General features: G+C 40.7%; 1 protein-coding gene and 1 long non-coding RNA gene across 6 annotated transcripts in view; one reads left to right on the top strand and one right to left on the bottom strand.

The window, feature by feature from the left end:
- The first annotated feature begins 361 nt into the window (after positions 1 to 361).
- Positions 362 to 10243, top strand: LOC117829717 (neurogenic differentiation factor 2-like). 5 transcript variants are annotated; one of them, XM_034707347.1, is made up of 3 exons: positions 362 to 424; positions 6392 to 6851; positions 8895 to 10243. In XM_034707347.1, the coding sequence occupies exon 3, from the start codon at positions 8908 to 8910 to the stop codon at positions 9982 to 9984; it is 1077 nt and encodes a 358-aa protein (XP_034563238.1). In that variant the 5' UTR covers positions 362 to 424; positions 6392 to 6851; positions 8895 to 8907; the 3' UTR covers positions 9985 to 10243. The 5 variants fall into 5 exon arrangements, with proteins under 5 accessions (XP_034563238.1, XP_034563239.1, XP_034563240.1 ...); XM_034707348.1 differs by lacking the exon at positions 362 to 424 and adding an exon at positions 3913 to 3929; XM_034707349.1 differs by lacking the exon at positions 362 to 424 and having other exon boundaries at positions 6371 to 6851.
- Positions 10244 to 11823: 1580 nt separating this feature from the next.
- LOC117829719 overlaps positions 11824 to 17492 on the bottom strand; it is a 31945-nt gene continuing 26276 nt past the window's right edge. Inside the window, exons 2-3 of the long non-coding RNA XR_004634678.1 lie at positions 14536 to 14634; positions 11824 to 11979 (exon numbers count right to left, since the gene is read on the bottom strand). This is a non-coding gene — a long non-coding RNA (uncharacterized LOC117829719). The remainder of the gene's footprint in view (positions 11980 to 14535; positions 14635 to 17492) is intronic.

Here is a 17492-nt window from a genome sequence, read left to right as displayed (position 1 = left end):
TCCATGCCTTTTGGGATTTTGGTGTTCCGAATGTTCTGGCATGACTCTTCCTGGGCGTCACTGAAGAGGCTTGAGAACGTAAAGGACCAAATTTGATCTCAGTCAGTTTTCCTTTTATTTCCATACATATATTATAATGAGGAACTAAAATATGGGTGATATCAACCAGATCATCAACACTCATGAGATCCAGTTTGTCCTGAAATACCTTCATTCTCTGAACATATTTCTTGATATTGTTAGGTTGTAGTCAAATATGGATCTCCGCTCTCTCCTTGGGCTACCTTGGACATATCATATGTTCTGCAGATATAGAAGAGGTATATTCAGTTGGGAAATTATTGCCATGGCAACAGGTTCTCTCATAGTGAATAGTGTTGGCAGCCGTGTGTATTGGATGTGTTGGTGTGTTAGTGCTTAAAAGGTAAGTTGGAGGAGAGGTAAGAGAGCACACATTCATATGCAAATGTAAAACAAAACGATACAGACAGGGACGGATGAGGCTTAGTTTGGTGTATACATTGCTGACATGGGCGATCAAATGCTTTACATTTATTGTTAGTATATCAGTGAGAAAAATGATAGAGGTTCCAGGTTACATATGCAAACAAATCACTGCTTTATAAATACATATGTAAATAGGCTGCATTTGAGGCACCAAAGGAGGTGAGAAGGGCAGAATTTTTGGAATAATTTAGGGTGTTTCATAAATTTTTGTCACCAGACTAATTGTGAATTTTGCACACAGCCTTGCAAATACTTAATCTCAACTTCCCTAGAGTTACACTGGAAGAGAAGCAGAGCATCACAAGAGGTCTTATATTTGATCCCAGTTCCCCAGAGACACAAAAGGTTCACCCTGTACTGATGTGAACTTGAGAGGCTCTGGGCCTCTGCCAGCTGTCTGCAGGGGGATAGAAATGTAGATGAAAATTAAATCTTCCACCTTGGAAATTCAAAAATAGACCATCTGTGGCTCAATTCAACTGCTGTCCTTGAAAACTGTGCAACATAAGGTAAGAGCTGTTACGAGCCTTAGCAACACTACGCTGGACACCTAACACGAGCTGATTTGAAGACTTTGTGCTGTATGATATCGATGAATACTCCCACATTCATATGTTACATTCAATCTGCATTAAAATGCACTGAGCTAAGAGGAATAATCTATAGGATCACAATAGTATGATCAAGATGGATCAAGTGTGATCCATCAGCATTATCAATGTGGTGAGTGTTGTTGTCTGCCACAGTGAAATTGTGCTTTCTACCACTAGGTGGTGCCAATTTGTTGCAAAATAAAAATCTGTGATTACATTGATGACAACAATTCAATGACTTGAAAGAGCAACTTTACTGGCTTTTCAGACCAAATCATACAGAGGATGAGTAAATTTGAATATTCTGGAGAGCAGTATGTGGTTAAACATGTCTGTTTTTCTTTCAAGATTCAAGATTCAAAGGTTTTTCTTGTCAATTTTCACTATATATACGAAGACATACAGGAAAAACAAGATGCAGTTTCTCTCTTCCAGCTCTTAAATAGCAAAAATTTAAATATAAAATGCAATAAAATTATAATAAAATACAATTAAAACTGCCTATGTACACAGTGCAGGTAGTGCAGTGCCATGATAGTTTAAAAATGAACAATGTAAATAGATAATAATGCAAATGATATTAAGGTGCAGACAATATTGGAGATAAGTAAATGGTTTAATTTGCAAAAGTAGCTGAGGTGGAGTCCTTGTATGTAGTGGGTGAGTTACAGTCCAGGGGGCAGAGGGGGGAGGTAGTGAGTGGAATTCAGCATCCTGACAGCCTAGTGGAAAAAGCTGTTCAACAGTCTGGTGGAGCGGGCCCGGAGGCTCCGTTACCTTTTCCCTGAAGGCAGGAGACTGAAGAGGGAGTGGTAGGGGTGAGAGGTGTCACGAGCGATGCTGATGGCTCTGCTGGTGAGGCTGATGTGGAAAATGTCAAGTAATTTTATATAAATGTTTGTGCCTGAAAGTATGGTCCTAAGAAAAAAATGGAAAACGTGTGGGGGTGAAAGTGGAAGAAAATTTTAGGGTCGAGTGTTTATCATCTTCATCTTGAGAAACACCCCATGGATTCTCTGTAGGGTTCAGGTCAGCCAATCGGGTGGCCAGTCAAGCACAGCAATACCATGGTCAGCAAACATTTGGTATATCCTGATGGATCTTCATAACTATCGTCAGTAGATGGGATCAAGTGCTCTAAAATCTCCTGGTATACCTTCATAATGACTTTGGACTTGATAACACGCAATGGATCAACACCAGCAGATGACATGGCACCCAAATCAGAGACCGTGAAAACTTCACACTGGACTCCAAACACCACACAGACTTTTACACAGTATTTTATTTTGGTTAGCTGCACCTGTAGTACATATTATCAGCTTTGAAAAAACACCTACAAAGCCAATATGGAAGTGCAAAAACCTGTCCAAATGAAGCCAAGAAAACGCCATTAACACTTGTTTTAGTGCCCAAGTTTAAAGCAGAAATGCCTAGTTAAAAAACTGTTTTGGTTTATATAGCTCATTTCTTTATTCATAAAATTGGGACAAATTTTACAGAAAGAGTTTACATACCCATTCAGCAACTATTTGGTGAGATTACTGAGTCTATGTCTATGTCATGTAGACCCCTAAGGTTTTGCACTGACTGTTGTAAGCTTGACAAGGTTACAAAAGCAGATTCCTACCCTTTGCAGCTGTGTGTGGAAAATGGGACATTGCATTGATCTGGTTGGTTCTGCTCAATTTGACGGCAAGATAAAGTGCATTTTGACCAAGAGTTCCGGGGTCTTTTAGCCCCCACAACTAATTTCCCTGGAACTAAAAGGTTCCTGTGCCCCCATTGTTGTCTGCGTTTCGGCGGCGGGCTGAAGTCCCGGGTGGATTGTGCAAATCAGACCAGTGACGTATGGAGAAAAAAAAATTATATTAAACAATATTTTGAAATCTTTATAAAAAACTAAACTAGTATGCATTTCCAGGAACTCCCTCTGTGTTTCAACAACTGTGTAAACTCCACAAACACCATTACGTTCAGCCGGAAGTCCTAGGACCTTTGAATAGTACTACCCCCCAAGCAGGGGCTTTTCAGGGGGGAGATTATCTACCCCTGAACTAAATTTAGACCCTGGTTCCTCCGGTCAAAACGCACGTAGCTCAGGGGTAAAGCCCCTAGTTCCGGGTATATTTCCTGCGGTCGAAAAACGCCTTTTGACTCATTAAAGTGGTACTGGTAGGTTCCTCTGACAGCATGGGAAATTTTAGCATTTATGACACATTTTGGTTTGTTTATGTATAATACGGTCATGAGTGTTGGTCTTTTTACATTTCAAGCTCCTTATGAATCTGAAGTCTTGGTAATCAGGCAAGGGCATATTTGATATAAAGGTTCAGGCTGTCAGTATCCCATGTCATACTACCAAAAATGTATTATTGTGGTTTTTGTAAAAGTTTTTCAACTAATAAACTAATAAACTGCAGATGGGAAGTCATTGGTGGGTAACATTGTAGTGTTTGTATTTTGTGGTTTGCATTTTCTTCATGGTGCTTATTGGTCCAGGGGCATGGGACTGAAGGGAAAAAGTGTGCCAAGTATGTGGGCCCCCTTATGATAGAGGGGCCCACATATAATAATGAATAGCCGTTAATGCAGGTAGAGACCCTTAGTGAAAGCCTTTTGTAAGGGACCCATATTTTTATGCCACGCCCCTGTATTGGTGTATTGTGGACCTCTTGTAGGCCCCGTTCTGGGAGGTTGGGCGTAGTGTGTTGAAATTAAGCTCCTGCAGTCTCACTAACACTCTCTCTCTCTTTCTCTTACTGCTTCCCTCCTCACAGGTATGCTACATTTTGGCTGCGGTCAGTTATGCTACCCTAAATTTACCAGGTGTTATGTTTGCATCCTACAACACCAACACACACACACACATCCTCCACTCATGCACATCACACATCAATGATTGCACCAATTTCCACACCTTATTCTGTACGGTCTGGTCTAACCTGGATAAACCTGTTATTTAAACATTGTGCACGCTGCTGTCTCTGTTATGTACGGTCTGGTCCTGGGAGCTCACAGCACTGCAACTAATGAAAACACATGCAAAAAGACAAAACACAAGCAAATTAAGAAAACATCTTCCTCAATTTGACAACACATGCGCAGCATTTAGAAAAGGGTTGCAAAGACCACAACACAACACATTAGAAAAATGTGCTGTAAAGACCACAACACAACGGAAGTGTTTCCAGAGGACACTTAAAGGTGATGCACACGTCCGGACACGCTTGTTGTTGATGCAGATTTTGAGTCACAGCTCTATTATTTTATTTACTGTGTTAATCTGTCTGTAAAGTGACCTTGAGTGTTTTGAAAGGCGCTTCTAAATAAAATGTATATTAATAATTATTATTAAGGGTCTCTTACCGTCAGTGGTGTTGGAAAATGAGATAAAAAAGTAAGTGTTTTTGATTTATTTTAACATTGTGATCATATGATCCAGCCTATTGCAGTGATCTGCTGTTATCATGTGATCACAATGTTAAAAATAATAAAAGACACTTATTTTTTTTATCTCATTTTCCAACACCACTGACGTAAAGAGAACCTTAATAGTGCTGCAATTCAAAATCCGCGTCAACAACAAGCGTGTGCATCACTTTTAAGTGTCCCCTGAACACACCCCCATTGTGTTGTGGTCTTTGCAGCGTGTTTTTCTAATGTGTTGTGTTTTGGTCTTTGCAGCGCGTTTTCTAAATGCTGTGCATGTATTGTCAAATTGAGGAAGATGTTTTCTTAATTTGCTTGTGTTTTGTCTTTTTGCATGTGTTTTCTTAAGTTGCAGTGCTGTGAGCTCTCAGGGCCACTGTAGTTATGTATTATTTAATGTCCAGCAAAAAAGAGAGATGTTACTTTTAGTTTCCCTTCACGTGCACTAACTTCTGTTTGCCAGTAGATGGCAGCAACAAGTACCTTATTGAAACATAAAAAATGAAATCCCTGCTTCTGCCATTTACACGACTGATAATGTACATAGCAACATTATTTATAGCATTATTATTTGCTTTCTTAATAAATACCTGAAAAGAAGTTATGACATTAGATTCCACACTTGTTTTCAATCTCAAAACTAATCTACATACTCTTTTTTACATTTTGATTATCAAGACAATGAATATCACGTATCTATTAATAATTTACATTAAAATAAAGTTTTTTTTTTTTTTTTTATCATTTATGGTTTGGGGGCTAAAACAGCATGAAATGAAAGCCATTGTTTTGAAATTGGAGGGAATGTAACATGAGATAATGAGAAAGAAAACCATCATTAAGTAATTATGATTTATTTGGGAAATCTTCAGCTCCTGATAATTTTTCTTTTCAATCTTAGTACAATAACAATAAGATATGAAACTAATGACTTTTTTTTGCTGTATATGTTTTATATTGTTACTCACAAATTCTATAAATTGTTTGTAGAGACAGTTTGAAATGTACATTTTGGCCGCTATCTGGACAACGAAATGTATTTAGTCCTAGTAATGCGCAGTTATGGTTAACACAATTACATCATGTTGGGGTATGACCCAGGTTATTGCTCCTGCAAGTCTTCATCTGCAGAGGACGGAACTGGACAGAAGTGACCACAATCATTCGGATTTACCCACCCAAGCATGAGATTCAAATTAAATCATGAAATAAATCCACAACATTATTGTGATGATAAGCCTCCCCCTTTCTTTTTCGCTCTCTCCCTCTCTGTCCTGTACTGCCCCGTCTTCTGGCCCCTCTCCGCAATCTGTGCCTCTGCCACCTTTGGCACGAGCCCGCCCACGTGCACCTGTGCCAACCTGGCAACCCGGACCAAGACGCTCCGCTTGGCTCAGTTCAATTGACTCGTTTAGGCAATTGCACCCTGACTCTGATCTTTATGGCGGGTCTCTTATTTATCCCGGCCCTTTGTGGTTCGCAGCAGTCTTATCTGCTGTAAGAATTTTCCGTTTTTAGCACAATAATACCTCTGAAGGGGTTAATTGTTCTTCTAATTGTTTATAACACTCAATTAATTACTTCCTCTTTGGATTATTTGTACACAAGATGTCCCTTATCTTTCAATATCATGATCCTATGCGTAATCCTCTAACAATCCAATATATTCTGAATGATATCATTCCAAAATTAATCGTTATAGGATTGTGATAATTATTTCTCGTAAGGGGATTGTTTCCCTAAACCTTCTATATGAGATTAACCCCGTTTCTACCAAAGATGGAGGCTTACAGAAGCTTTTTTTCAATCCAGTGTGCGTTTTTTGTGCCATTCACTCCTTATTCCATTTTCTCTTTCAGCTCGGTGACAGATGGCGAGTCCCTCTCCCCCGGGGCGAAGCCAGTCTCTGTGAATGCGGCCGCATGTCAATCACCGGCTCTCATGTGATGGCTCTTGCCAATGACGTGCCAGCCATATGGGCCTGGCATCAGAGCTGGTATGTAACCCACCCAGTCCTGCCTCTGAGGTGCCACATGCACGGATCCCCTCCGCGCGTTTAGGGGGCTCGGCGTAGCAGCAGAAGAAAAGGAAGAAGGAGAAGAAGAAAAGAGAGAGAGAGAGAGAGAGAGAGAGAGAGAGAGAGAGAGAGAGAGAGAGAGAGAGAGAGAGAGAGAGAGAGAGAGGTGCGAGAGCAGAAACAGAGATAGTCTCCTCCTGCAAAAGCATCCGCGCATGCAGGGCGTGTGGATGTGATGCCCACCCGGGGAGAGATGGTGTAAACAAACCCGCTTTGCCCCGTCACTGAGCTCCACCACGGAGGTAGGTTGAACATTTTACAATCACTACTCGATCATCAGATATTGATCAACGCTTGTTTTTGACTAATTGTTGATGCCTTAGGAATGAAAGGCGGAGATAATGATCCAATCAGAGACGTCTTTCTTTCAGATTACGCGTCTTTTTTTTTTACTGAAGCGACGTGATCAGACAGATTAAAAACATGTTTTGTGTTATTTTTTGGTCGATCGACATAAAGAACACAATTGTCAAATCGATGGTATGATTAAAAGGTTAAATTGAGGTTTAGTTTGGACAGAGAGCTCAAAAATAGACAGAGGCTACTCTGTCATTTTTTAAATCATGTCGTGCATTGTAGATTGTTTGCCCAAGGAGAGTGTGTCGTGTAACATTAATGTTAGAAATCCTACAATAAAGCCAAAATCGTGCGTGTGCATGTGCGTGTGTGCGCGCGCGTGCGTGCGTGCGTGTGTGTGTGTGTGTGTGTGTGTGTGTGTGTGTGTGTGTGTGTGTGTGTGTGTGTGTCTCAGAGCACGGTGGGGGATGAATTCTCCATAGACACACACAGGCTAATTGACAAGGTATTGGTTGGCATTAATTACATTGTGCTCAGAAGATTAGAAAAAATTAACGTCCTTGGACTCCACCTGCACAGCTGATCTCGGAATATTCTGGAAAAATCTTAAAGAATTTAGAATGTTACACAATTTACATGAAATCATTGCACTTTAAGTCTTTATTATCACACAGTGTGATACCGTGAATCTAAAAGGAAAAAAAACTTACATAATGTAGGGAAATAAGGTTTAAATGATGTTTGTGTTTCATTGAAACTATCCTTGTGACTGTCTAAATAACCTACAAATTTGACTTAAAAATTCTGGTTTTAGGTTAATCAATTAAAATGAATGGACGTTATCAAAAAAAGGATGTTCAAGGTCAATATCTGAAGCACACTTCATGTCTTTATTCTTGAATTTAGTTGAATCGTGTCTAAAGTAACTGAGGTCCAATCTTGAAAATGTCATTACGTTTTCACAGGGGCCTGTGAGGTCTCGCGAGGTGTCAGATATGGGCTTAATGAGTCAGCAGAGACTGTTTCTTTGCCGTATTCTTATGTTACTTTCAAAAAAATATCAAAACGATTCAATACCCCATTTTTAACTCGAAGATATCAAAATCTAATCCAAAGAACGGATCTTTAATTTAAAAAAATAAATCAGAACCCATTCTTTTAAATCTATTTTTCAAGTCGATTCTGTCAAATCTGTTAAATGTGATGTTTATGCTAAAGGTTATCCGGGTTCTTCTTTCCGGTTTTCGGCCTGTCTGTCTGTGCTGGAATTCCTCCAGGTCAGTAATTTATAAGACGGAGGAGGGACCCGCACCCTTGATGCGTCCCTGGGGGGACGCGTTCAGACAGGCCAGGAGCACAGAGAGACCGAGGCTCTCGTGGAGGCCGACAGTTAGTCCAGACTGTTGCATTATGAAAGTAAAACGATCTTGTAATAAAAAATTCACTTAAAACTGTTTTTGGTAAATCTTTCTTGTTGCAAAATAAAAGTGTAAAATGTTACAAGCTACACAAGCAAGCCTTTTAAAACAGAGACATCTATTTTAAGGCCTCACATTCGGTTCTCCTTAGTCTCACTATAAGTTCATGTTAGAATTACCAAACAAGTTGTGGTTTTGAAATAACACCTAAGTGAGAAATGTATTAAAATATTTCCCGCAAACACTTCAGAAACCCTGGCGCGTTTTTGTCTTTTGTCTTCCGCAAACTAAATCAGCTTCATTTCATTGAAGATGAAAAGCGAGGGTGAACTTCAAACTGGGGAATAAATCCAGTGATAAAAGCTTATATCTACTTGAAAATCATCGACAAATATTGCATACAGTTTCAATTTCCATGAAATACACACCGTGTGAATTTCACTTTAGTGAGGAGTAATTAAGAGGGATCTCTGGGGAAGCTTCTTGCGCTCTGACAGCGCACCTGTGGGTGCCTGAACAGCAGCAGGGTGGCAAACAGGCCAACTAAACCTCATCCTGTCTCTCTTGCAGTTTGTTTGCCACGATGTTAAGCCGTCTGTTCAGCGAGGTGCTGCCGGACGTCCAAAGGCTCGCGGCCGACTGGGTGGACAATGAGAGCGAGGACTGCAAAGACAAGGACGACGAGAACGAGCACCTTGACCTCGCGGATGACGATCTGGACGAGCCGCTGGAAGGCAGCAGCCGAGCCGAGTCTGAGATGGCCGGCGACGACGATGATGATGACGACGACGAGGGAGAGGAAGGGGAGTGCGAGGATGAGAACGGCGGAGACAAGCCCAAGAAGCGCGGCCCAAAGAAGCGCAAGATGACGCCGGCGCGCGCGGAGCGCTCCAAGGTGCGCAGGATGAAGGCAAACGCGAGGGAGCGCACTCGCATGCACGACTTGAATTCAGCCCTTGACAACCTGCGCAAAGTTGTGCCATGCTACTCCAAAACGCAAAAACTCTCCAAGATAGAGACTCTGAGGCTGGCCAAGAATTACATCTTGGCGCTTGGGGAGATTTTACGCAACGGGAAACGTCCAGATGTGGTGGCCTACGTGCAGATGTTGTGTAAAGGCCTGTCTCAGCCCACCACCAACCTGGTGGCAGGGTGTCTGCAACTCAATACTAGGAACTTCCTGACTGAGCCGTGCTCCGAAGGAGCCCGCTTCCACATGCCCAGCTCTCCTTTCTCCGTCCATCCCTACTCATACCGCTGCTCCCGCCTCTCAAGTCCACACTACCAACCCGGTTCCGGTGCGATTAACCTGCGGAGCCATTCCTATGGACCTGGGTACGATGGCGTGTACCCCACGGGTGGGACGTCTCCTGATTATAACAGCCCGGACTACGAGGGCCAGCACAGTCCTCCTGTCTGCCTGAACGGAGGACTGTCCGGGAGGCAGCAGGAGTCCTCTGACACGGACAGGAACTATCATTACTCTATGCATTACTCCGGACTGACGACGCCCCGGCCCGGCCACAGCATCCCGTTTGGGCCCTCGGGCGCGCGCAGCGGTGCTGCGCACTCCGAAAACATTCCACCTTTCCACGACGTGCACTTGCACCACGACAGGGCGCCTCCGTATGAGGACCTTAATGCTTTTTTCCACAACTGAGCCCTTACAATCAGACCTGACAAAGACAATCCTACAGTGTGTTATATTGTTTGGGAAACATAAGAAGGACGAGGCCGGAAGAATCCCCTGATTACCTTCTGTATTCTACTGATGTCATCCCTATACTGTTGTACTTCTGTCAACGTGTGTCCAGTTATCTCCTGTATGCAGAATGAGTGCTACTGACATAAACCATGTACAGGCTGAAACATGATATGACACAAACAGCAGAAATAAAAAGTGTTTTATAATTGTCTGAGATGATTGGAAAAAATTCTTCACTCTACGGCTGTGTGGGCCTATAACACAGTTGGATCATTAAACCATATCATGATGAAAAAAACTCTGTTTAAAAAACAGGTTTTTAAAAAAAGGTTTATTAAAAAAAATTAAATAACAAACTCAAACGGAATGCTTTAATATGCATGTAAATTATGTTGACTTATTCATCTTTTATGCCAGCTTAAATCACATGAAGGGTTAATATGTGGATCTTGAGCAGTATATGAATATTAATTCTACTTAGCTTATTTCCAAGGATTTCTAAGAATTGAGGAGCTTGGTTTCATTATAAGAAACAAAATGCCATATTAAATTATAGATAACAGGGACGAAACACACCATAACTTATTTTACTTCATTGTCTGAGGTATAAACTATTCCCCTGATTGCCCACCTACTTGAGAACATAACAAAAAAACAGAGGTGACAGCCTGTTGTGCTGTTTTGTAGCTTATCACTAAGTTAAACTTGTCAAAATTTCACCCATAAACACTGGGTATATCTCACAGCTAAGATGCTGCATCATGAAACATGCAGAGCATCAAAAGCGAATCAACTTTTAAATTAATGATTCTTTTCAAAATGAAGTGCACTCTTTTTGTTTCAATCAGACACTCCATCTTGGAATGAAATGCAGATTTTAATTTTGAATGGTCTTTATTAAGATTAACATTCAAAAGAATTGAACCCTATGAAATATGCAATAGGTTTCCTCAAAGGGAAGACTTTTGGTGCAAGCTTTCTAATATCAGGGGAGTACGCAAGTGAACAAAACCCCTGCATGGGAATAAAAATGTTCAAGATAAGTTCAAGTTCATGCTTATGACTAAGATATTCTATTTTTCTTGTTTTAAAGATTTGTACGCAGGTGTGTGTCAGGAGGGAAATTTGTGCATTCATGCACTCAAAAAAATCCTATGAGGCAGAAAACAACCAGCAGAGAAATGGATTTGAAACCAGAAAGATTTCTGTAAAACAAAGTGACTTACTGATGAAAAGCAGTTCAACACTTTTTGGATATTTTTACCTTTAGTGTTGTTGTTTTTTCACTGTGCTCTTTGTCTCAAAGCCTTTAGACAGGTTTAACTGTGCAATGTCACTGCTGAGTTTGGTGAATGAAAAGGCCTCAGACAATCAGAGAAAAACAGTCGACACACTGAACAACAGAGTTAGATTTGAAATCAAAGGGCTCCATTTGTGTTCCTGCACAGTGACTGTAGTCAGGGCCCGATCATAGCTGCACAGTTTGATTCAGACTGAGAACGTCTGATTTCACAGGGGAGATTAGATAAAACTAATATCTCCTTCACAAGTTACAATACTGACATTTTAATACATTTATTAATTATATATAGGTGCTAATCAAAAATGACCTGATTATTAAAACCTATTTATGAAAATCATTCAAACTCTTGCACTGTATTTAAAAAAAAGCTGGATTAACAACTATTTCTCTCTAAATGTTTGTTTGCCTGTTCAAGAAATATTACAAACAGACTGTTCAAGAAAACAAGAGGTGTTTGTACCTTTTATTTTTAGAAAATACCAATTTTTATTTGAGTGTTTCAAGGCTACATGAATTCACTGTTGATTCCTGAAATAGTGGGAGCAGGCTCCATGTTTGGACCTCCGCCCTGGGTCCCATATGTTACCGAGGACGTCCAGGGGAAATCAGTACCGGGCACCACGGGGTGCAAACCATCACATCCAGCACTGACCCCGGCGAGAGAGAAAAAGGAAGGACCAGAGGACATGTGAGCAAATTCTATGGCAAGGTGTTACCTCACACAAATCTTGAATTATCTCAGTGATAATATTTTCTTTTTACATTGATTTGATTTTGCCCAAAAGGCCTGTGTGACTGAACACTGGTGACAGAGCTGCAGGTGTAACACAGGTTACAACTGCCTGTGGGTTTGAAAGGAGGGAATACAAGATAGACACACACGAGTACACTCACACACACCTTTCTCATTTGAGATGAAATAAATGAACCAAATGGTTACTGCATCCAAAAATAAATTAAGAGAAAGCATAGGGGACAGCCTGCATGGTGTTGTAATTGGAGAGGCTGCAAATTTGGTGATCATCAAGGGCAAAAAAGCAAATAACTGCTTTTTAAAAACTTGATTTTTTTTTCATATTTCAACTAAAGTGAAAACTTTTTAAAATATATATTTAGAAGATGAGGCTACATATATTTTTTTAGACAAATCAAATTACAGCTTTTATTTTCTTTATATAGACCAAATAACCTTCACACGTTTAATATTAAAGATGCATCAGTTATGTGGCATATAGCCCTACTTTTTTGGGGTCAGCTTTTGTATGCAATTACAAAAACATTATAGTTTCATAACTGCCTCTTAATATTTGTTTTTACTTGGATACTGTATTTTCAGGATATACATTTTTTGTAAGTGGAAAAACTTATTTTGCATCTAATACGGCTCATTATTTTAGTTCTGTAGATTGGCCACATATATTTACAACATCTAACAATATATAATCATTTTTAAGGTAAAGATTAAATTCACTACATGTCGCTTTCATTCAACATTTTACCAAAAAGAGCGGCTTTCATTTCATTAATCGATCAAACGCATTTTGATTGGATAATCACAGTCGAGGAATCCCGGTCACGCGGCCACTTGTGTGAGTGGATGGTTGCTTTATCTATTTAAACATTTAAATGTTTTGGTATAGAATAAAGTACTTGAATATTCATGTAATATTAGATATACTTTGTGTTCATATTTCAGTCTCTCTGCGTTGATATTGTTCTATTGAAGATCCATGTCCCGGGTAAAGATCAGGTCTCGGAGGTGAAGCTCGAATCCGCCTTTCTGATGTGAATTTCGGCTCTAACCTCTCAGTGAGTCGGTGGACTTTTCTAAGTGAGAAGGGGCGGCGGCTGGCAGAGGGGTTTCATGGCGGAGCTCGTGCCAAGTCGCTAAATGTCTGAGCACCAGTAAAGCCAGAGACCAGCAAAAGCCCACCACCATCAACTGAGCCCGGTGCCAGCTGCGCCACGTGGCAGCCAGGCGGCCCCTGCCAAAGTGGCCCTTGTGGGAGGGACCCAGTATTTCTTTCCTAATTCACTCAGCATCTGTTCATTATTCTCCACCGTTAAAGGAGGCTGAGTGTCCGCACGCGGCACTGGACAAAAAGAGACCTCTATTTTATTTCCGGTCACGCACTTTAGCACGAGACTGCGGAGAAGACGGCAAACTGATGAGAGGCTGGTTTTCTGCAGGCTTTGAGAAAAGCTCAAATATAGTTATTTGATACGTATAAACTCTGTGATTCCAGTCGTATTTTGGATACAAAAATAAAATACATTTTCTCCAGAGCCCAAAATTATTAATGATAAACTCTGCCTTGTTTATTTATTATAAGCTAATAAGGCTGTCATTAAATATTCATAGTTACACAAATGAAATGACGTGAGAAGGTATTTAAAAATCAATTAAGCTTTTTTTTAAAACCTCAATATACCTGCATGATCTTAAACTAAATTAATTAAATATTATTTATTCAATTTGAGGTGGTCCTATTTCATATAGGCTACTTTAGAGATATTAAATTAAATAGGCCTACACATGTCACCCGCACGTGGGTTGATGTCATCATCATGTAATGTAACGGTCACTCTAATATCTGTGCCAAATGAGCTTACGTGACGTAACTAAAGCCCATAAAATCGATTAATTGGGATCCTATTCAAGTGTAATTGTTCGAATGAGTGTTTAGAAAATACCATGCAATTACTGTAATTAAATAATCCCGCACAGGGCTCCATCTGAGTGCTTTAAAAAACGTCTGACACCATCTAATTCAACCACAGCTCAGCAGACATACAGCAACACAGAGCAGGCCCAGGCCTACTGTACACAAATGTCCATCTGGAGAGTTTTTACTGCCATTTATCAGATTAGGTGCTCATTTATGGGATTAATTATTGTGGGATTAATCTTGAAATATTTTTTCAGGGGAATAATCAGTGTCATAGTCGAAACAGAGAGCGGTTTAGTGCAGAGGAGGAGGTTAAAGGAGGTGAGAATCAGATGTAGTGGAACATTAGGGCAACAATTTTTATAATACAAGATGAGTGATAAAGTCTGAGCTGTGTGTGAACGTGTATGTCGATCAAAACACAGGAGAAAGCTGGAGAAAAAGATATTTTTTTGTTGCACAGTCCCCTGAAGGCACCATCACTAAAACCCGCTTCCCATGTGCACATACAAGTAAATCTGGGTGTCACTTCACCTCAATAGGCTTTAGGTGCCACTGCATCATGCCCACCCACCTATCCCGTCTGCCTGCATCCTCCCACCATCACAATCACCCTGAGCGCCACGCCCAGCTCTGCAAAACACAGAGATGAAGCAGGGATGAGGTGAAATTCCACTGCATCTGTGGAACAATGGTGGCATGTGTGTGTGTGTGTGTGTGTGTTAAAGTGTGCGATTGTATACTCCCAGAATGCCCTGCGTGTGACAAACTGTCTTTGTGTGTTACAAGTAATAAAAACATGCAGAAGGTGTGAAAGAATCAGACCTCGCTGTGTTTCTCAATAATTTCAAAAACTAAAGGGAGAGGAAAAACTCGGAAGCCTCACAGACTTGATTTTGGGGTATAAAAAGCCCACATGCGCATGAGTGAGGATTTGTCATGTTTGATGTGTGTTTGCCCCAAATGTGTGTGTGTGTATGCGCAGTGTACAGCTTGGGCATAGAGGTTGTTGTCACTCTGCACAGATGGTGGGAGTGTTATTTATTTATTTATTTTTAGGGGAGGGGGGCGAGGAGGGGAGGAAGAGGAAAAGGGAAAGAGGAGGAGGAGGAGGAGGGTTGCGTCTCTGATGCTGCCATGCCACGGTCACGCGGGCAGCAGTAATTGGCCTCCATATTGAGGGGTTTTGCGGTGCTGCGGGGTGGGCAAACTCCCAGCTGGACCTGTCAGATGGTATTCAATCCAGCTCATTGCCCTCGCTCCTCTGCTCCTCTTTCTCCCCTCTTTCCCTCTGTCTCCTATCCTTCTCTGGCATCATCATTTCTTTTTGTTCCCTCTTCCTCTCCTTGCCCTTTAATCCCCCCCAAACCCACCCCCACCCCCCACCCCACACCTCAATCTTCACCGTCCCAGCTACATCCCACTCACAAACTTGCACCATGTTTTTTCTTTTTCCTGCACAGCACTTTCCAGTCCCAGCATATCACTTCTTTCTCCCTCTCACCTTTTCTCCTCTTCTCCTCACTTTTTCTTCTACAGTTTTTCTCACTAATGGCACATGGTCACTTCTAGCTAACAACTTCTTAAAGAACATCACACCCTCCTCGCTGAGCTCCTCCATCGCTGGTAACCCACATGCACACACAGACTGATTCCAGTTCCCACCTTTGAATTACTTTCTTTCACTGTATGTCTATCATTTCAATGCAAGCTATGACTGATTAAACAAAATAATATGCAATTGTTGACTTTGTTTATGAAGCAGGGTGTACTGTGAACTGATGCAGGTGATGTCAAAGGTTAAGTAAAATAGCTTTATCAACCATCTTAATCTATATAATTTAGGTTAAAATGTAAAGAGATGAAACGCTACCTTGGATATAATGTGAGGATTGAGTAAGTGTTGAAGGACAGGACAAATGTGAGATAGTGAGTTTTGTGTGTGGATGTTTCTGTGTCGCTGCCATCACACTGTTTCTGATGAAAGAGTGTGAAATAGTTGCCGCACACTGTATGTGTTAGGTTTATATGAACAGTAGATTTCCAGGATTAATGCCAAGCTTTAAATGTGACGTTATGGGCATATTCGGAATAGATGATAGTATGTGCAGGTTTAATCTGAATGAGCTTTAAAGTGAATCATTCACATGGAAGATGCAGATTCCCCAGGAGATCTGACGAGATACATTTCCCCTGAATTAATCAAGTAGTTTTGAAGTGGCCATACTTTTATGATACCTATATTTTGACCTAAGCTCTACTCATATGTTTCACAGGATGGAATATCATTTCTGTAAACCATAGTGTCAAATGCAAAAAGTGACAAGAATACTCATGATCAATGTGACTTATTTTCCTCAACATTAGACAAAAACAAAAATATATTCACAATTTTCATCATGTAGCTTACAGAATTATTCTGGTTGCAGACTTTATAGAACAGCACAGCCGTTTTTCATTGATAGCTGTCGCCTCTGCCTAAAATAGCATTCAAGAAACAATGGGCATATATAGATGTTTCACTGTTAGCTGTCAGCAAAGTTAAATACAGTTATTTTCAAATGTGGAGTGACGTGTGGGTGAAAAAAAGTTTTCTCATAGGGATCTGATGAAGAGGAAAGTAAAGAAAAATGAAGACAATCTGTCTCTTTTTTCATTTTTATGTTACATCAGGTCTCTCGCTCTGATTGCCATCACCTCGCACAAACTCTTATAAATGTGTGTTCAGCAGGAAGTGTGATAAAGGATAGTTACTTTGTTATGATTATGTTGTAAAGCCAATATAGTTGGAATAAATGTGCGCAAGTGCAACTACCCAATACCTTCAGGCCTGTACAGTAAGTACAGAGAGACAGGTATCTAGCAGGTGTTCAGATGTGATTTAAAGTTCAGTGGAATAGACCCAGGCTGTCCACTGTCCATATGTCTCTTTAATTTCACACACACACGATACAGACAGCCCCAGATGTACACCATGCTGCACAGGAAAAACAACAGTGGAAGTATATAAGTTTAAATAAAAGGGATGGATTACAAAAGTTTTGAGGAAGGAGCATCACCTCTAGAAACTGAAACCCAAAAGTGAAAGTGACACCGCTGCCCAGACCGCACATCTGGATGAGGTCTTGTCAACAATAAAAAATGAGAAATCCAAGCTGCTAAATGACATTTAGTCTTTTTCCAACATTAAATAATGACTATTAGATTTGGAATCCTAAAAGATGCTTTCATAATGAAAGGAAATGTCATTCTTTTCTGCAGCTAATGTGTAAAATACATCTCATCCTTCCTGCAGAGTCGGTGCCGTCACCATCAGCAGTGTCTCTCTTTCTGCTGCTTTGAGGAATCAGCAGTGTGGGGTTGTAATGGACTAATGAACAGCTGTCACTGAATTTAAACACTCGCTCACACATACACAGACGACCACAGTGTCCCTCACACACACACACACACGTGCAGATGCTCACAACACACACATGCATGTCTTTAGT

The sequence above is a fragment of the Notolabrus celidotus genome, chromosome 18 (genome assembly GCF_009762535.1).
Source record: "Notolabrus celidotus isolate fNotCel1 chromosome 18, fNotCel1.pri, whole genome shotgun sequence".
In the NCBI taxonomy this organism is placed as follows: domain Eukaryota; kingdom Metazoa; phylum Chordata; class Actinopteri; order Labriformes; family Labridae; genus Notolabrus; species Notolabrus celidotus.
This window is presented reverse-complemented; position numbering and strand designations above follow the sequence as displayed.

What these genes read in the sequence shown, in the direction of transcription:
- LOC117829717 (XM_034707346.1), top strand. Translation starts at nt 8,110, where the DNA reads ATGTTTATGCTAAAGGTTATCCGGGTTCTTCTTTCCGGTTTTCGGCCT. An exon ending in CTGTGCTGGAATTCCTCCAG is followed by an intron (nt 8,184 to 8,894) that starts GTCAGTAATTTA and finishes TCTCTCTTGCAG; the next exon opens with TTTGTTTGCCACGATGTTAA.